Source organism: Bombina bombina, chromosome 4 (genome assembly GCF_027579735.1).
Source record: "Bombina bombina isolate aBomBom1 chromosome 4, aBomBom1.pri, whole genome shotgun sequence".
In the NCBI taxonomy this organism is placed as follows: Eukaryota; Metazoa; Chordata; class Amphibia; order Anura; family Bombinatoridae; genus Bombina; species Bombina bombina.
Window position 1 is genome coordinate 236,290,421 of NC_069502.1, and position 20,638 is coordinate 236,311,058.

Consider the following 20,638-nt stretch of genomic DNA (forward strand, 5'->3'; position numbering starts at 1 on the left):
AGATGGAGACTATTCGGACAATTTTACCTATGATCCAAGAGGGTCAGTACATGACCACTGTAGATTTAAAAGATGCCTACCTTCACATACCGATTCACAAAGATCATTACCGGTACCTAAGGTTTGCCTTCCTAGACAGGCATTACCAGTTTGTGGCTCTTCCATTCGGATTGGCTACAGCTCCAAGAATCTTCACAAAGGTTCTGGGTGCTCTTCTGGCGGTACTAAGACCGCGGGGAATCTCGGTAGCTCCATACCTAGACGACATTCTGATTCAAGCTTCAAGCTTTCAAACTGCCAAGTCTCATACAGAGTTAGTACTGACATTTCTAAGGTCACATGGATGGAAGGTGAACGAAAAGAAAAGTTCACTCGTTCCACTCACAAGAGTTCCCTTCCTGGGGACTCTTATAGATTCTGTAGAAATGAAGATTTACCTGACAGAGGACAGGCTAACAAGACTTCAAAGTGCTTGCCGCACCCTTCATTCCATTCAACACCCGTCAGTGGCTCAATGCATTGAGGTAATCGGCTTAATGGTAGCGGCAATGGACATAGTACCCTTTGCATGCTTACACCTCAGACCACTGCAACTGTGCATGCTAAGTCAGTGGAATGGGGATTACTCAGACTTATCCCCTTCTCTGAATCTGGATCAAGAGACCAGAAATTCTCTTCTATGGTGGCTTTCTCGGCCACATCTGTCCAGGGGGATGCCATTCAGCAGACCAGACTGGACAATTGTAACAACAGACGCCAGCCTTCTAGGTTGGGGTGCCGTCTGGAATTCTCTGAAGGCTCAGGGACAATGGAGTCAGGAGGAGAGTCTCCTGCCAATAAACATTCTGGAATTGAGAGCAGTTCTCAATGCCCTCCTGGCTTGGCCCCAGTTGACAACTCGGGGGTTCATCAGGTTTCAGTCGGACAACATCACGACTGTAGCTTACATCAACCATCAGGGAGGGACAAGAAGCTCCCTAGCTATGATGGAAGTATCAAAGATAATTCGCTGGGCAGAGTCTCACTCTTGCCACCTGTCAGCAATCCACATCCCGGGAGTGGAGAACTGGGAGGCGGATTTCTTAAGTCGTCAGACTTTTCATCCGGGGGAGTGGGAACTCCATCCGGAGGTCTTTGCCCAAATACTTCGACGTTGGGGCAAACCAGAGATAGATCTCATGGCGTCTCGACAGAACGCCAAGCTTCCTCGTTACGGGTCCAGATCCAGGGATCCAGGAGCAGTCCTGATAGATGCCCTGACAGCACCTTGGGACTTCAGGATGGCTTACGTGTTTCCACCCTTCCCGATGCTTCCTCGATTGATTGCCAGAATCAAACAAGAGAGAGCATCAGTGATTCTAATAGCTCCTGCGTGGCCACGCAGGACTTGGTATGCAGACCTGGTGGACATGTCATCCTGTCCACCTTGGTCTCTACCTCTGAAACAGGACCTTCTGATACAGGGTCCCTTCAAACATCAAAATCTAACTTCTCTGAAGCTGACTGCTTGGAAATTGAACGCTTGATTTTATCAAGACGTGGGTTTTCTGAGTCAGTTATTGATACCTTAATACAGGCTAGGAAGCCTGTTACCAGAAAGATTTACCATAAGATATGGCGTAAATACCTATATTGGTGTGAATCCAAAGGTTACTCTTGGAGTAAGGTTAGGATTCCTAGGATATTGTCTTTTCTACAAGAAGGTTTAGAAAAGGGTTTATCTGCTAGTTCATTAAAGGGACAGATCTCAGCTCTGTCCATTCTGTTACACAAACGTCTGTCAGAAGTTCCTGACGTCCAGGCTTTTTGTCAGGCTTTGGCCAGGATTAAGCCTGTGTTTAAAACTGTTGCTCCACCATGGAGTTTAAACCTTGTTCTTAATGTTTTACAGGGCGTTCCGTTTGAACCCCTTCATTCCATTGATATAAAGTTGTTATCTTGGAAAGTTCTATTTTTAATGGCTATTTCCTCGGCTCGAAGAGTCTCTGAATTATCCGCCTTACATTGTGATTCTCCTTATTTGATTTTTCATTCGGATAAGGTAGTTCTGCGTACTAAACGTGGGTTCTTACCTAAGGTAGTTACTAACAGGAATATCAATCAAGAGATTGTTGTTCCTTCCTTGTGCCCAAATCCTTCTTCGAAGAAGGAACGTCTACTGCACAACCTGGATGTAGTCCGTGCTCTAAAATTTTACTTACAGGCAACTAAGGAATTTCGACAAACGTCTTCTCTGTTTGTCGTTTACTCTGGGCAGAGGAGAGGTCAAAAAGCTTCTGCTACCTCTCTTTCTTTTTGGCTTCGTAGCATAATTCGTTTAGCTTATGAGACTGCTGGACAGCAGCCTCCTGAAAGAATTACAGCTCATTCTACTAGAGCTGTGGCTTCCACTTGGGCCTTCAAGAATGAGGCCTCTGTTGAGCAGATTTGCAAGGCTGCAACTTGGTCTTCGCTTCATACTTTTTCCAAATTTTACAAATTTGACACTTATGCTTCATCGGAGGCTATTTTTGGGAGAAAGGTTCTTCAGGCAGTGGTTCCTTCTGTATAAAGAGCCTGCCTATCCCTCCCGTCATCCGTGTACTTTTGCTTTGGTATTGGTATCCCAGAAGTAATGATGACCCGTGGACTGATCACACTTAACAGAAGAAAACATAATTTATGCTTACCTGATAAATTCCTTTCTTCTGTAGTGTGATCAGTCCACGGCCCGCCCTGTTTTTAAGGCAGGTAAATATTTTTTAATTTATACTCCAGTCACCACTTCACCCTTGGCTTTTCCTTTCTCGTTGGTCCTTGGTCGAATGACTGGGAGTGACGTAGAGGGGAGGAGCTATATGCAGCTCTGCTGGGTGAATCCTCTTGCACTTCCTGTTGGGGAGGAGTAATATCCCAGAAGTAATGATGACCCGTGGACTGATCACACTACAGAAGAAAGGAATTTATCAGGTAAGCATAAATTATGTTTTGTTCTTGAAATCCCGAGTGATTACCATTTGAAAAATGTGATTTTCAAAGAAAAAATGTTAAAATACAATCACTCAGTTGATTAAGCAATGCACCCAACACCATGAATCTGAGCTCTTACAATTGCTGTTGAAAAAAAATAAGTACCATTATTTTGCATAAACCACTATCTTGATTTGTGGTTTTAAATTACTTAGGGGCCAAAAGATAACTGGACTTAATTTCTTTCTTAATGACACGGTGAGTCCACGGATCATCTTAATTACTGTTGGGAAAATCACTCCTGACCAGCAGGAGGAGGCAAAGAGCACCACAGCAAAAGCTGTTAAATACCACTCCCCCTACCGACAATCCCCAGTCATTCTCTTTTCTTGTATCAGTTGCAAGGAGGTGTAAAGAAAGGTGTCTGATTCTTCAATCAAGAGTTTATTTTTTAAGCAGAGCAAGTTTGCTCTGGTTTTCTTGGGGGTTTAGCCGTAGTCCATGTCAGTCTCTTCAGTAGAGCAAGTGATGGCTTTTAAGCATTTGGGATCTTGTGGGGTATAATCCCCACTGAGCCTCACAAGTAATATCATGCTGCCCTTGGTTGAAAGTTTGAGTAAGTTTACTCAGCCTTTTCTTTTTTCCACAGGTCCATGTGACTGTCTTGTCCCTCCATTATCATCCGTGTCCTTTAGCTGGGTATTGGTTCCAACAGTAATTAAGATGATCGGCCCATCCTGTTTTTAAGACAGTTTGCTTTTCTATAAACTTCAGGCATCTCTGCACCTTGGATTACTTTCTTTCTCCTTTCCCTTTGGTCGAATGACTGGGGGTTGTGGATAGGGGGAGTGGTATTTAACAGCTTTTGCTGTGGTGCTCTTTGCCTCCTCCTGCTGGTCAGGAGTGATATTGCCAACAGTAATTAAGATGATCCGTGGACTCACCGTGTCAAGAAAGAAATACATTTATCAAGTAAGAATAAATTATGTTTTTTTAAATTAATATATTTTTTTCAGATATGTAGAATTAACTGCGTGTGCAAACAGATTGTTGCCTATATTGCTAATTCACATCTCCTTTCTACCCATTTTTCAAAGGTGCAGCGTTTGGTGTATTTGGCCAGGCAAAGTCTGTGGTAACTCCTTTTGGCCAGGTTGCAGCTCCTGGAGTCTCTAGTAATCCTTTCATGGTGAGTCTGAAAGAAACATTGTAATTACATTAGTCACATTTCAGTTATTACAAGGACACATTGATTTAATGTTATAACAAACACATTAATATTACTGAGAATTTTTGTTATTTTATTGGAAAGTATTTGTAACATATTCTTATTAATAAGTTTAATACTGTTGAAAAGGCCTTAACCTTGTCCACTAATAGAGCTGTAAGTACCAGTGAGCAATCTATAGATTTGCAATATACATTTCTAGTTAGACTGTTTAACCTCATTTTAAGGAGATGTTCTTAAGGTGGAAACGCCTTTCTCAAAGCACAATATCCTTTGGGATATTTCCTATAAGGGTAGTAGAATGGCAATGGAAAAAGAGTTATTTTCCTGAGTTCATAATAAGAGTAGCTCTAACTACAATGTTTGGGTTGGTAAGTCTATTTGAAACTCAAAGAAGTTGTATGCCTGGAACAGATAGGATCCTCATTTCAAAATGGAATTCCTTCATTCAGCCAGTTTTGCCCACGTATCAAGCTAAATCTGAATGATTCTTACTTTTATATCACTGTCCATCCAGTTAGTTTTAAGTTACTTAGATTTTCTATTCATGTGTCATCAATGTTCATGTATAGTAGATCTAGAATTACTGGATACCGCTTAAGAAGTGATTTGCTTATTGTGATATAAAAACCCTTTAACTAGAGTTTTCAGGCTAGCAGGAATGCGACTTTAAAGATTTACCCTAAAGGAATCCCCCTTTTCTTAGGATAAGATGGTGTATTACCTGATACTAGAAAACGGATACTCCAGAGCTAGGTGCTTTCCTGCAATCCAGTTAGGCTGTTATGACCACAAACACCTGTCCAGTTAATGGGTGGTCTGGAATCAATTCCAGGCTCAAGGGAGGTGGTCCCAAAAGGAGCTTCCTCTCTAATTGTATGTTCTGGAGCTCACATATTACTCATTCTTGGTGTGACATTCAGGTATTAAATGCTAAATACTGTCTTATTGCATATTGGAGTTGTATGAAGTTTTAAAATTCTCAGGGCAGCTCCTCCTTAATATCTTTAGTTCTGTTTGTTTTAAGAACTAGGTAGGGAAATGTTGGAGCTGTCTTGCACTCAGTTTATTTTATACAGATTAAACAGGTGGAAATTTGAGCATTTTCATAATAACATGCTATCAACTGAAAGGGTCTGGGCATCTATGACCTCTTTCAAAGCTGGCTTTGGGCTGTTTGTGTGACCTTGTAACTCAGGCCCCCTAACATGCGTGAGTATTCCTGGGAAGATCCCATACCATGGATAAGCAGGCATAGGTGACAGGGTAAGTAGAAGTCTATATTTCTCTTGTAAGATGTATCGAGTCCACGGATTCATCCATACTTATGGGATATTCTCCTTCCCTACAGGAAGTGGCAGAGAGAGCACCCACAGCAGAGCTGTCCATATAGCTCCTCCCTTAGCTCCACCCCCCAGTCATTCTCTCTGCCTGCTTAACTGCTAGGAAGGGCAAAGTGAGTGTGGTGACAAAAATTTTAGTTTTTATTTTCTCAAGCAAAAGTTTGTTATTTTAAATGGTACCAGTGTGTACTATTTACTCTCTGGCAGAAAAAGGATGAAGATTTCTGCAAGGAGGATGATGATCTTAGCATTTTGTAACTAAGATCCACTGCTGTTCTCACAAGGCCTCAAGAGTACAGGAAAACTTCAGTTGGGGGAACAGTTTGCAGGCTAAACTGCATTAAGGTATGTTCAGTCTATTTTTTTCTAGACAGACTGTGTTACTTCTAGAAAAGGCTGGCAATATCCCCATGAGGGAAGGGTAAGCTGTATTCAGACACTTAGTAAGAATCCCAGCTTGCACAAAGGGCTCATTAGTTACTGGTGACACTGATAGGAAAAAACGTTTTGGTTTAATTACAAATAAAACGTTTTCTTTCATGTAATTAGCAAGAGTCCATGAGCTAGTGACGTATGGGATATACATTCCTACCAGGAGGGGCAAAGTTTCCCAAACCTTAAAATGCCTATAAATACACCCCTCACCACACCCACAATTCAGTTTTACAAACTTTGCCTCCGATGGAGGTGGTGAAGTAAGTTTGTGCTAGATTCTACGTTGATATGCGCTCCTAAGCAAGTTGGAGCCCGGTTTTCCTCTCAGCGTGCAGTGAATGTCAGAGGGATGTGAGGAGAGTATTGCCTATTTGAATGCAGTGATCTCCTTCTACGGGGTCTATTTCATAGGTTCTCTGTTATCGGTCGTAGAGATTCATCTCTTACCTCCCTTTTCAGATCGACGATATACTCTTATATATACCATTACCTCTGCTGATTCTCGTTTCAGTACTGGTTTGGCTTTCTACAAACATGTAGATGAGTGTCCTGGGGTAAGTAAATCTTATTTTCTGTGACACTCTAAGCTATGGTTGGGCACTTTGTTTATAAAGTTCTAAATATATGTATTCAAACATTTATTTGCCTTGACTCAGAATGTTCAACTTTCCTTATTTTTCAGACAGTCAGTTTCATATTTGGGATAATGCATTTGAATTAATCATTTTTTCTCCAACATAGGTGTGTCCGGTCCACGGCGTCATCCTTACTTGTGGGATATTCTCTTCCCCAACAGGAAATGGCAAAGAGCCCAGCAAAGCTGGTCACATGATCCCTCCTGGGCTCCGCCTTCCCCAGTCATTCTCTTTGCCGTTGTACAGGCAACATCTCCACGGAGATGGCTTAGAGTTTTTTGGTGTTTAACTGTAGTTTTTATTATTCAATCAAGAGTTTGTTATTTTAAAATAGTGCTGGTATGTACTATTTACTCTGAAACAGAAAGGTGATGAAGATTTCTGTTTGTAAGAGGAAAATGATTTTAGCAACCGTTACTAAAATCGATGGCTGTTTCCACACAGGACTGTTGAGAGGAATTAACTTCAGTTGGGGGAAACAGTGAGCAGACTTTTGCTGCTTGAGGTATGACACATTTCTAACAAGACGATGTAATGCTGGAAGCTGTCATTTTCCCTATGGGATCCGGTAAGCCATTTTTATTACATAAGAAAAAAAAGGCTTCACAAGGACTTTTAAGACTGTAGACATTTTCTGGGCTAAAACGATTGATATATAAACATATGTTATACTTCATAGCTTTGAGGAATTATTTTATTCTTGGGAATTATGTAAAATAACCGGCAGGCACTGTATTGGACACCTTATCCTCTAGGGGCTTTCCCTAATCATAGGCAGAGCCTCATTTTCGCGCCTCTATTGCGCACTTGTTTTTAGGAAGCATGACATGCAGATGCATGTGTGAGGAGCTCTGATACACAGAAAAGACTTTCTGAAGGCGTCATTTGGTATCGTATTCCCCTTTGGGCTTGGTTGGGTCTCAGCAAAGCAGATACCAGGGACTGTAAAGGGGTTAAATATAAAAACGGCTCCGGTTCCGTTATTTTAAGAGTTAAAGCTTTCAAATTTGGTGTGCAATACTTTTAAGGCTTTAAGACACTGTGGTGAAATTTTGGTGAATTTTGAACAATTCCTTCATACTTTTTCACATTTGCAGTAATAAAGTGTGTTCAGTTTAAAATTTAAAGTGACAGTAACGGTTTTATTTTAAAACGTTTTTTGTACTTTGTTATCAAGTTTATGCCTGTTTAACATGTCTGAACTACCAGATAGACTGTGTTCTGTATGTGGGGAAGCCAAGGTTCCTTCTCATTTAAATAGATGTGATTTATGTGACACAAAATTTAGAGAAAATGATGCCCAAGATGATTCCTCAAGTGAGGGGAGTAAGCATGGTACTGCATCATCCCCTCCTTCGTCTACACCAGTCTTGCCCACACAGGAGGCCCCTAGTACATCTAGTGCGCCAATACTCCTTACTATGCAACAATTAACGGCTGTAATGGATAATTCTATCAAAAACATTTTAGCCAAAATGCCAACTTATCAGAGAAAGCGTGACTGCTCTGTTTTAGAAAATACTGAAGAGCATGAGGACGCTGATGATATTGGTTCTGAAGTGCCCCTACACCAGTCTGAGGGGGCCAGGGAGGTTTTGTCTGAGGGAGAAATTTCAGATTCAGGGAAAATTTCTCAACAAGCTGAACCTGATGTGATTACATTTAAATTTAAATTGGAACATCACCGCGCCCTGCTTAAGGAGGTGTTATCTACTCTGGATGATTGTGAGAATTTGGTCATTCCAGAGAAATTATGTAAAATGGACAAGTTCCTAGAGGTCCCGGGGCCCCCCGAAGCTTTTCCTATACCCAAGCGGGTGGCGGACATTGTAAATAAAGAATGGGAAAGGCCCGGCATACCTTTCGTCGCTCCCCCTATATTTAAGAAATTGTTTCCTATGGTCGACCCCAGAAAGGACTTATGGCAGACAGTCCCCAAGGTCGAGGGGGCGGTTTCTACTCTAAACAAACGCACCACTATACCCATAGAAGATAGTTGTGCTTTCAAAGATCCTATGGATAAAAAATTAGAGGGTTTGCTTAAAAAGATGTTTGTTCAGCAAGGTTACCTTCTACAACCAATTTCATGCATTGTTCCTGTCACTACAGCAGCGTGTTTCTGGTTCGATGAACTAGAAAAGGCGCTCAATAAAGATTCTTCTTATGAGGAGATTTTGGACAGAATTCATGCTCTCAAATTGGCTAACTCTTTCACCCTAGACGCCACTTTGCAATTGGCTAGATTAGCGGCGAAAAAAATTCTGGGTTTGCTATTGTGGTGCGCAGAGCGCTTTGGCTAAAATCTTGGTCAGCGGATGCGTCTTCCAAGAACAAATTGCTTAACATTCCTTTCAAGGGGAAAACGCTGTTTGGCCCTGACTTGAAAGAGATTATTTCTGATATCACTGGGGGCAAGGGCCACGCCCTTCCTCAGGATAGGTCTTTCAAGGCCAAAAATAAACCTAATTTTCGTCCCTTTCGCAGAAACGGACCAGCCCCAAGTGCTACGTCCTCTAAGCAAGAGGGTAATACTTCTCAAGCCAAGCCAGCCTGGAGGCCAATGCAAGGCTGGAACAAAGGAAAGCAGGCCAAGAAACCTGCCACTGCTACCAAGACAGCATGAGATGTTGGCCCCCGATCCGGGACCGGATCTGGTGGGGGGCAGACTCTCTCTCTTCGCTCAGGCTTGGGCAAGAGATGTTCTGGATCCTTGGGCGCTAGAAATAGTCTCCCAAGGTTATCTTCTGGAATTCAAGGGGCTTCCCCCAAGGGGGAGGTTCCACAGGTCTCAATTGTCTTCAGACCACATAAAAAAACAGGCATTTTTACATTGTGTAGAAGACCTGTTAAAAATGGGAGTGATTCATCCTGTTCCATTAGGAGAACAAGGGATGGGGTTCTGCTCCAATCTGTTCGTAGTTCCCAAAAAAGAGGGAACATTCAGACCAATCTTAGATCTCAAGATCCTAAACAAGTTTCTCAAGGTTCCATCGTTCAAAATGGAAACCATTCGAACAATTCTTCCTTCCATCCAGGAAGGTCAATTCATGACCACGGTGGATTTAAAGGATGCGTATCTACATATTCCTATCCACAAGGAACATCATCGGTTCCTAAGGTTCGCATTCCTGGACAAGCATTACCAGTTTGTGGCACTTCCGTTCGGATTAGCCACTGCTCCAAGAATTTTCACAAAGGTACTAGGGTCCCTTCTAGCGGTGCTAAGACCAAGGGGCATTGCAGTAGTACCTTACTTGGACGACATTCTGATTCAAGCGTCGTCCCTTCCACAAGCAAAGGCTCACACGGACATTGTCCTGGCCTTTCTCAGATCTCACGGGTGGAAAGTGAACGTAGAAAAAAGTTCTCTATCTCCGTCAACAAGGGTTCCCTTCTTGGGAACAATAATAGACTCCTTAGAAATGAGGATTTTTCTGACAGAAGCCAGAAAATCAAAACTTCTAAACTCTTGTCAAGTACTTCATTCTGTTCCTCTTCCTTCCATAGCGCAGTGCATGGAAGTAATAGGTTTGATGGTAGCGGCAATGGACATAGTTCCTTTTGCGCGAATTCATCTAAGACCATTACAACTGTGCATGCTCAGTCAGTGGAATGGGGATTATACAGACTTGTCTCCGACGATACAAGTAGATCAGAGGACCAGAGATTCACTCCGTTGGTGGCTGTCCCTGGACAACCTGTCACAGGGGATGAGCTTCCGCAGACCAGAGTGGGTCATTGTCACGACCGACGCCAGTCTGGTGGGCTGGGGCGCGGTCTGGGGACCCCTGAAAGCTCAGGGTCTTTGGTCTCGGGAAGAATCTCTTCTCCCGATAAATATTCTGGAACTGAGAGCGATATTCAATGCTCTCAAGGCTTGGCCTCAGCTAGCAAAGGCCAAATTCATACGGTTTCAATCAGACAACATGACGACTGTTGCGTACATCAACCATCAGGGGGGAACAAGGAGTTCCCTGGCGATGGAAGAAGTGACCAAAATCATTCAATGGGCGGAGACTCACTCCTGCCACTTGTCTGCAATCCACATCCCAGGAGTGGAAAATTGGGAAGCGGATTTTCTGAGTCGTCAGACATTTCATCCGGGGGAGTGGGAACTCCATCCGGAAATCTTTGCCCAAATTACTCAGTTGTGGGGCATTCCAGACATGGATCTGATGGCCTCTCGTCAGAACTTCAAGGTTCCTTGCTACGGGACCAGATCCAGGGATCCCAAGGCGACTCTAGTAGATGCACTAGTAGCACCTTGGACCTTCAAACTAGCTTATGTATTCCCGCCGTTTCCTCTCATCCCCAGGCTGGTAGCCAGGATCAATCAGGAGAGGGCATCGGTGATCTTGATAGCTCCTGCGTGGCCACGCAGGACTTGGTATGCAGACCTGGTGAATATGTCATCGGCTCCACCATGGAAGCTACCTTTTGAGACGGGACCTTCTTGTTCAAGGTCCGTTCGAACATCCGAATCTGGTCTCACTCCAACTGACTGCCTGGAGATTGAACGCTTGATCTTATCAAAGCGAGGGTTCTCAGATTCTGTCATTGATACTCTTGTTCAGGCCAGAAAGCCTGTAACTAGAAAAATCTACCACAAAATATGGAAAAAATATATCTGTTGGTGTGAATCTAAAGGATTCCCTTGGGACAAGATAAAAATTCCTAAGATTCTATCCTTTCTTCAAGAAGGTTTGGAGAAAGGATTATCTGCAAGTTCTTTGAAGGGACAGATTTCTGCCTTATCTGTGTTACTTCACAAAAAGCTGGCAGCTGTGCCAGATGTTCAAGCCTTTGTTCAGGCTCTGGTTAGAATCAAGCCTGTTTACAAACCTTTGACTCCTCCTTGGAGTCTCAATTTAGTTCTTTCAGTTCTTCAGGGGGTTCCGTTTGAACCCTTACATTCCGTTGATATTAAGTTATTATCTTGGAAAGTTTTGTTTTTGGTTGCAATTTCTTCTGCTAGAAGAGTTTCAGAATTATCTGCTCTGCAGTGTTCTCCTCCTTATCTGGTGTTCCATGCAGATAAGGTGGTTTTGCGTACTAAACCTGGTTTTCTTCCGAAAGTTGTTTCTAACAAAAACATTAACCAGGAGATAGTCGTGCCTTCTTTGTGTCCGAATCCAGTTTCAAAGAAGGAACGTTTGTTGCACAATTTGGATGTAGTTCGTGCTTTAAAATTCTATTTAGATGCTACAAAGGATTTTAGACAAACATCTTCCTTGTTTGTTGTTTATTCTGGTAAAAGGAGAGGTCAAAAAGCAACTTCTACCTCTCTCTCCTTTTGGCTTAAAAGCATCATCAGATTGGCTTACGAGACTGCCGGACGGCAGCCTCCTGAAAGAATCACAGCTCATTCCACTAGGGCTGTGGCTTCCACATGGGCCTTCAAGAACGAGGCTTCTGTTGATCAGATATGTAAGGCAGCGACTTGGTCTTCACTGCACACTTTTACTAAATTTTACAAATTTGATACTTTTGCTTCTTCTGAGGCTATTTTTGGGAGAAAGGTTTTGCAAGCCGTGGTGCCTTCCATCTAGGTGACCTGATTTGCTCCCTCCCATCATCCGTGTCCTAAAGCTTTGGTATTGGTTCCCACAAGTAAGGATGACGCCGTGGACCGGACACACCTATGTTGGAGAAAACAGAATTTATGTTTACCTGATAAATTACTTTCTCCAACGGTGTGTCCGGTCCACGGCCCGCCCTGGTTTTTTAATCAGGTCTGATAATTTATTTTCTTTAACTACAGTCACCACGGTATCATATGATTTCTCCTATGCAAATATTCCTCCTTTACGTCGGTCGAATGACTGGGGAAGGCGGAGCCTAGGAGGGATCATGTGACCAGCTTTGCTGGGCTCTTTGCCATTTCCTGTTGGGGAAGAGAATATCCCACAAGTAAGGATGACGCCGTGGACCGGACACACCGTTGGAGAAAGTAATTTATCAGGTAAACATAAATTCTGTTTTTCTTACCTTCAAAAATTTGACTCTTTTTTCCCTGTGGGCTGTTAGTCTCCCGGGGGCTGAAAATGCTTCATTTTATTGCGTCATTCTTGGCGCTGACTTTTTTGGCGCAAAAATTATTTTCCGTTTCCGGCGTCATACGTGTCGCCGGAAGTTGCGTCATTTTTTGATGTTATTTTGCGCCAAAAATGTCGGCGTTCCGGATGTGGCGTCATTTCTCCAACATAGGTGTGTCCGGTCCACGGCGTCATCCTTACTTGTGGGATATTCTCTTCCCCAACAGGAAATGGCAAAGAGCCCAGCAAAGCTGGTCACATGATCCCTCCTAGGCTCCGCCTACCCCAGTCATTCTCTTTGCCGTTGCACAGGCAACATCTCCACGGAGATGGCTAAGAGTTTTTTTGGTGTTTAAATGTAGTTTTTATTCTTCAATCAAGAGTTTGTTATTTTAAAATAGTGCTGGTATGTACTATTTACTCTGAAACAGAAAAGAGATGAAGATTTCTGTTTGTAAGAGGAAAATGATTTTAGCAACCGTTACTAAAATCGATGGCTGTTTCCACACAGGACTGTTGAGATGAATTAACTTCAGTTGGGGGAAACAGTGGGCAGACTTTTGCTGCTTGAGGTATGACACATTTCTAACAAGACTTGGTAATGCTGGAAGCTGTCATTTTCCCTATGGGAACCGGTAAGCCATTTTCTTAGTTTAGTATAAGAATAAAGGGCTTTAAAGACTGGTAGACGTTTTTCTGGGCTAAAACGATTACTTTATAAGTACATTTAGTGGATTATTACTATAAATAGTTCTTTTAATCTTGGGGATGTATTAAAAAAACGGCAGGCACTGTATTGGACACCTTTTTCACTGGGGGCCTTTTCTAGTCATAGGCAGAGCCTCATTTTCGCGCCACTAATGCGCAGTTGTTTTTGGAAAGCAAGGCATGCAGATGCATGTGTGAGGAGCTAAGAACCACTGAAAAAGCTTATTGAAGGCGTCATTTGGTATCGTATTCCCCTCTGGGCTTGGTTGGGTCTCAGCAAAGCAGATACCAGGGACTGTATAGGGGTTAAATGTAAAAATGGCTCCGGTTCCGTTATTTTAAGAGTTAAAGCTTTCAAATTTGGTGTGCAATACTTTTAAGGCTTTAAGACACTGTGGTGAAATTTTGGTGAATTTTGAACAATTCCTTCATACTTTTTCACATATTCAGTAATAAAGTGTGTTCAGTTTAAAATTTAAAGTGACAGAAACGGTTTTATTTTAAAACGTTTTTTGTGCTTTGTTATCAAGTTTATGCCTGTTAACATGTCTGAACCATCACATAGACGATGTTCTGTATGTTTGGAAGCCAAGGTTCCTCCCCATTTAAATATATGTGATGAATGTGACATAGTGTCCAAACAAAGTAGGGACGATGATGCCACTGATAATGATGTTGCATGGTACTGCATCATCCCCTTCTGTGTCTACACCAGTCTTGCCCACACAAGAGGCCCCTAGTACATCTAGTGCGCCTATCCTTCTTACTATGCAACAATTAACGGCTGTAATGGATAATTCTATTAAAAACATTTTGTCCGAAATGCCCACTTATCAGAGAAAGCGCGATTGCTCTGTTTTAGATACTGAAGAGCATGAGGACGCTGATGATAATGGTTCTGACATACCCTCACACCAATCTGAAGGGGCCAGGAGGGAGGTTTTGTCTGAGGGAGAAATTTCAGATTCAGGAAAAATTTCTCAACAAGCTGAACCTGATGTTATTACTTTTAAATTTAAATTAGAACATCTCCGCGCTCTGCTTAAGGAGGTGTTATCTACTCTGGATGATTGTGACAATTTGGTCATTCCAGAGAAGTTATGTAAGATGGACAAGTTCCTAGAGGTCCCGGTGCCCCCCGATGCTTTTGCTATACCCAAGCGGGTGGCGGACATTGTAAATAAGGAATGGGAAAGGCCCGGCATACCTTTTGTTCCTCCCCCTATATTTAAAAAATTATTTCCTATGGTCGACCCCAGAAAGGACTTATGGCAGACAGTCCCCAAGGTCGAGGGGGCGGTTTCTACTCTTAACAAACGCACTACTATCCCTATAGAAGATAGTTGTGCTTTCAAAGATCCTATGGATAAAAAATTAGAGGGTTTGCTTAAAAAGATGTTTGTTCAGCAAGGTTACCTTCTACAACCAATTTCATGCATTGTTCCTGTCACTACAGCAGCGTGTTTCTGGTTCGAAGAACTAGAAAAGTCGCTCAATAAAGACTCTTCGTATGAGGAGGTTATGGACAGAGTTCAAGCACTTAAATTGGCTAACTCTTTTATCTTAGACGCCACTTTGCAATTAGCTAGATTAGCGGCGAAAAATTCAGGTTTTGCTATTGTGGCGCGCAGAGCGCTTTGGCTAAAGTCTTGGTCAGCGGATGTGTCCTCCAAGAACAAATTGCTTAACATCCCTTTCAAAGGTAAAACGCTGTTTGGCCCTGACTTGAAAGAGATTATTTCAGACATCACTGGGGGAAAGGGCCCCGCCCTTCCTCAGGATAGGTCTTTTAAGGCTAAAAATAAGCCAAATTTTCGTCCCTTTCGCAGAAACGGACCAGCCTCAAATTCTACACCCTCTAAGCAAGAGGGTAATAGTTCTCAAACCAAACCCGCCTGGAGACCGATGCAAGGCTGGAACAAGGGTAAGCAGGCCAAGAAACCTGCCACTGCTACTAAAACAGCATGAAGTGTTGGCCCCCGATCCGGGACCGGATCTGGTGGGGGGCAGACTCTCTCTCTTTGCTCAGGCTTGGGCAATAGATGTTCAGGATCCTTGGGCGCTAGAAATAGTTTCTCAAGGTTATCTCCTGGAATTCAAGGAACTACCCCCAAGGGGGAGGTTCCACAGGTCTCAATTGTCTTCAAACCAAATAAAAAGACAGGCATTCTTACATTGTGTAGAAGACCTGGTAAGAATGGGAGTGATTCATCCTGTTCCATTAGGAGAACAAGGGATGGGGTTTTACTCCAATCTGTTCATAGTTCCCAAAAAAGAAGGAACATTCAGACCAATTTTAGATCTCAAGATTCTAAACAAATTTCTCAGGGTTCCATCGTTCAAGATGGAAACCATTCGAGCAATTCTTCCTACCATCCAGGAAGGTCAATTCATGACCACGGTGGATTTAAAGGATGCGTATCTACATATTCCTATCCACAAGGAACATCATCGGTTCCTAAGGTTCGCCTTTCTGGACAAGCATTACCAGTTTGTGGCACTTCCATTCGGATTAGCCACTGCTCCAAGGATTTTCACAAAGGTGCTAGGGTCCCTTCTAGCGGTGCTAAGACCAAGGGGCATTGCAGTAGTACCTTACTTGGACGACATACTGATTCAAGCGTCGTCTCTGTCAAAAGCTAAGGCTCATACGGACATTGTCCTAGCCTTTCTCAGATCTCACGGGTGGAAAGTGAACATAGAAAAGAGCTCTCTGTCCCCGTCAACAAGAGTTCCCTTCTTGGGAACAATAATAGACTCCTTAGAAATGAAGATTTTTCTGACAGAGGCCAGAAAATCAAAACTTCTAAGCTCTTGTCAAGTACTTCATTCTGTTCTTCTTCCTTCCATAGCGCAGTGCATGGAAGTAGTAGGTTTGATGGTTGCGGCAATGGACATAGTTCCTTTTGCACGAATTCATCTAAGACCATTACAACTGTGCATGCTCAGACAGTGGAATGGGGATTATACAGACTTGTCTCCGACGATCCAAGTAGATCAAAGAACCAGAGATTCACTCCGTTGGTGGCTGAACCTGGACAACCTGTCACAGGGAATGAGCTTCCGCAGACCAGAGTGGGTCATTGTCACGACCGACGCCAGTCTGGTGGGCTGGGGCGCGGTCTGGGAACCCCTGAAAGCTCAGGGTCTATGGTCTCGGGAAGAATCTCTTCTCCCGATAAACATTCTGGAACTGCGAGCGATATTCAATGCTCTCAAAGCTTGGCCTCAACTAGCAAAGGCCAAATTCATAAGGTTTCAATCAGACAACATGACGACTGTTGCATATATCAACCATCAGGGGGGAACAAGGAGTTCCCTGGCGATGGAGGAAGTGACCAAAATAATTCAATGGGCGGAGAATCACTCCTGCCACTTGTCTGCAATCCACATCCCAGGAGTGGAAAATTGGGAAGCGGATTTTCTGAGTCGTCAGACTTTCCATCCGGGGGAGTGGGAACTCCATCCGGAAATCTTTGCCCAAATAACTCAATTATGGGGCATTCCAGACATGGACCTGATGGCGTCTCGTCAGAACTTCAAGGTTCCTTGCTACGGGTCCAGATCCAGGGATCCCAGGGCGACTCTAGTAGATGCACTGATAGCGCCTTGGACCTTCAACCTAGCTTATGTATTCCCACCGTTCCCTCTCATTCCCAGGCTGGTAGCCAGGATCAATCAGGAGAGGGCTTCGGTGATCTTGATAGCTCCTGCGTGGCCACGCAGAACTTGGTATGCAGACCTGGTGAATATGTCATCGGCTCCACCATGGAAGCTACCTTTGAGACAGGACCTTCTTGTTCAAGGTCCATTCGAACATCCGAATCTGGCTTCACTCCAACTGACTGCTTGAAGATTGAACGCTTGATTTTATCAAAGCGTGGGTTTTCAGATTCTGTCATTGATACTCTTGTTCAGGCTAGAAAGCCTGTAACTAGGAAAATTTACCATAAAATATGGAAAAAATATATTTGTTGGTGTGAATCTAAAGGATTCCCATGGAACAAAATAAAAATTCCTAAGATTCTATCCTTTCTACAGGAGGGTTTGGAGAAAGGATTATCTGCAAGTTCTTTGAAGGGACAGATTTCTGCTTTATCTGTTTTACTTCACAAAAAACTGGCGGCTGTGCCAGATGTTCAAGCTTTTGTTCAGGCTCTGGTTAGAATCAAGCCTGTTTACAAACCTTTGACTCCTCCTTGGAGTCTCAATTTAGTTCTTTCAGTTCTTCAAGGGGTTCTGTTTGAACCTTTACATTCCGTAGATATTAAGTTACTATCTTGAAAAGTTTTGTTTTTGGTTGCAATTTCTTCTGCTAGAAGAGTTTCAGAGTTATCTGCTCTGCAGTGTTCTCCTCCTTATCTGGTGTTCCATGCAGATAAGGTGGTTTTGCGTACTAAACCTGGTTTTCTTCCGAAAGTTGTTTCTAACAAGAACATTAACCAGGAGATAGTTGTGCCTTCTTTGTGTCCGAATCCAGTTTCAAAGAAGGAACGTTTGTTACACAATTTGGATGTAGTTCGTGCTCTAAAATTCTATTTAGAGGCTACAAAGGATTTCAGACAAACATCTTCTTTGTTTGTTGTTTATTCTGGTAAAAGGAGAGGTCAAAAAGCAACTTCTACCTCTCTCTCTTTTTGGCTTAAAAGCATCATCCGATTGGCTTATGAGACTGCCGGACGGCAGCCTCCTGAAAGAATCACAGCTCACTCCACTAGGGCTGTGGCTTCCACATGGGCCTTCAAGAACGAGGCTTCTATTGATCAGATATGTAAGGCAGCGACTTGGTCTTCACTGCACACTTTTACCAAATTTTACAAATTTGATACTTTTGCTTCTTCGGAGGCTATTTTTGGGAGAAAGGTTTTGCAAGCCGTGGTGCCTTCCATCTAGGTGACCTGATTTGTTCCCTCCCATCATCCGTGTCCTAAAGCTTTGGTATTGGTTCCCACAAGTAAGGATGACGCCGTGGACCGGACACACCTATGTTGGAGAAAACAGAATTTATGCTTACCTGATAAATTACTTTCTCCAACGGTGTGTCCGGTCCACGGCCCGCCCTGGTTTTTTTTTTAATCAGGTCTGATGAATTATTTTCTCTAACTACAGTCACCACGGTATCATATGATTTCTCCTATGCATATTCCTCCTTTACGTCGGTCGAATGACTGGGGTAGGCGGAGCCTAGGAGGGATCATGTGACCAGCTTTGCTGGGCTCTTTGCCATTTCCTGTTGGGGAAGAGAATATCCCACAAGTAAGGATGACGCCGTGGACCGGACACACCGTTGGAGAAAGTAATTTATCAGGTAAGCATAAATTCTGTTTTTTGGCGCCAAAAGCATTTAGGCGCCAAATAATGTGGGCGTCTTATTTGGCGCTAAAAAATAAGGGCGTCGCTTTTGTCTCCACATTATTTAAGTCTTATTTTTTCATTGCTTCTGGTTGCTAGAAGCTTGTTCTTTGGCATTTTTTCCCATTCCTGAAACTGTCATTTAAGGAATTTGATCAATTTTGCTTTATATGTTGTTTTTTCTCTTACATATTGCAAGATGTCTCACGTTGCATCTGAGTCAGAAGATACTACAGGAAAATCGCTGTCTAGTGCTGGAGCTACCAAGCTAAGTGTATCTGCTTTAATTTTTGGTATCTGTTTCTCCAGCTGTTGTTTGTATTGCATGTCATGACAAACTTATTAATGCAGATAAAATTTCCTTTAGTACTGTTACATTACCTGTTGCTGTTCCGTCAAAATCTAATTTTCAGAGTGTTCCTGATAAACATAAGAGATTTTATTTTTTAAATCCATTAAGAAGGCTATGTCTGTTATTTCTCCTTCTAGTTTACATAAAAGTCTTTTAAAACTTCTCTTTTTTCAGATGAATTTTTAAATGAACATCATCATTCTGATACTGATAATGGTTCTTCTGGTTCAGAGGTTTCTGTCTCAGAGGTTGATGCTGATAAATCTTTGTATTTGTTCAAGATGGAATTTATTCGTTCTTTATTTAAAGAAGTATTGATTGCATTAGAAATAGAGGATTCTGGTCCTCTTGATACTAAATCTAAACGTTTAAATAAGGTTTTTAATTCTCCTGTAGTTATTCCAGAAGTGTTTAATCTCCCTGATGCTATTTCTGAAGTTATTTCCAGGGAATGGAATAATTTGGGTAATTCTTTTACTCCTTCTAAACGTTTAAGCAATTATATCCTGTGCCATCTGACAGATTAGAGTTTTTTTGGGACAAAATCCCTAAGGTTATGGGGCTGTCTCTACTCCTGCTAAATGTGTTACTATTCCTACGGCAGATAGTACTTCATTTAAGGATCCTTTAGATAGGAAAATTGAATCCTTTCTAAGAAAAGCTTACTTATGTTCAGGTAATCTTCTTAGACCTGCTATATTTTTAGCGGATGTTGGTTAGAAGCTTTAGCGCAACAAGTAACAGATCATAATTTTATATCATTATTATTATTCTATAACATGCTAATAATTTTATTGGTGATACCATCTTTTGATATCATTAGAGTTGATGTCAGGTATATGTCTCTAGCTATTTTAGCTAGAAAAGCTTTATGGATTAAACTTGGAATGCTGATATGTCTTCTAAGTTAACTTTGCTTTACCTTTCTTTCCAGGGTAATAAATTATTATCTCAACTGTTTCTGGAAGGAAGGGAACTTTTTTACCAAAGGATAAAAAATCTAAGGTAAATTTAGGTCTAATAATCATTTTCGTTCCTTTCCTCACAATAAGGAACAAAAGCCTGATCCTTCATCCTCAGGAGCGGTATCAGTTTGGAAACTATTTCCAGTTTGGAATATATCCAAGCCTTATAGAAAACCTATAGCCAGCTCCTAAATACCCATGAAGGTGCGGACCTTATTCCAGCTCAGCTGGTATGGGGCAGATTACGTTTTCTTCAAAGAAATTTTGATCAATTCAGTTCTCAATTTCTGGTTTCAGAAAGGTACAGAATTGGCTTCAGTTAAGGCCTCCTGCTAAGAGATTTTTTTCTTTCCCGTGTCCCAGTTAACACAGCAAAGGCTCAGCATTTCTGAAATGTGTTTTCAGATCTAGAGTTGGCTGGAGTAATTATGCCAGTTCCAGTTCTGGAACAGGGGCTGGGGTTTTATTTTATCTCTTCATTGTACCAAAGAAGGTCAATTCCTTCAGACCAGTTCCGGATCTATCAATATTGAATCATTATGTAAGGATACCAACATTCAAGATGGTTACTGTAGGACTATCCTGCCTTTTGTTTAGCAAGGGCATTATATGTCTACAATAGATTTACAGGATGTG

The 20,638-nt window shown here is 42.3% G+C and overlaps 1 protein-coding gene across 6 annotated transcripts in view; it reads left to right on the top strand.

Annotated features, from left to right (window-relative positions):
* AGFG1 (ArfGAP with FG repeats 1) overlaps positions 1–20,638 on the top strand; it is a gene marked incomplete in the record, with an annotated part of 358,154 nt that overhangs the window by 319,976 nt on the left and 17,540 nt on the right. For all 6 annotated transcript variants that reach the window (XM_053709845.1, XM_053709849.1, XM_053709844.1 and 3 more), the window contains 1 exon segment: positions 4,047–4,138. In XM_053709845.1, the coding sequence (XP_053565820.1) occupies positions 4,047–4,138 (92 nt within the window).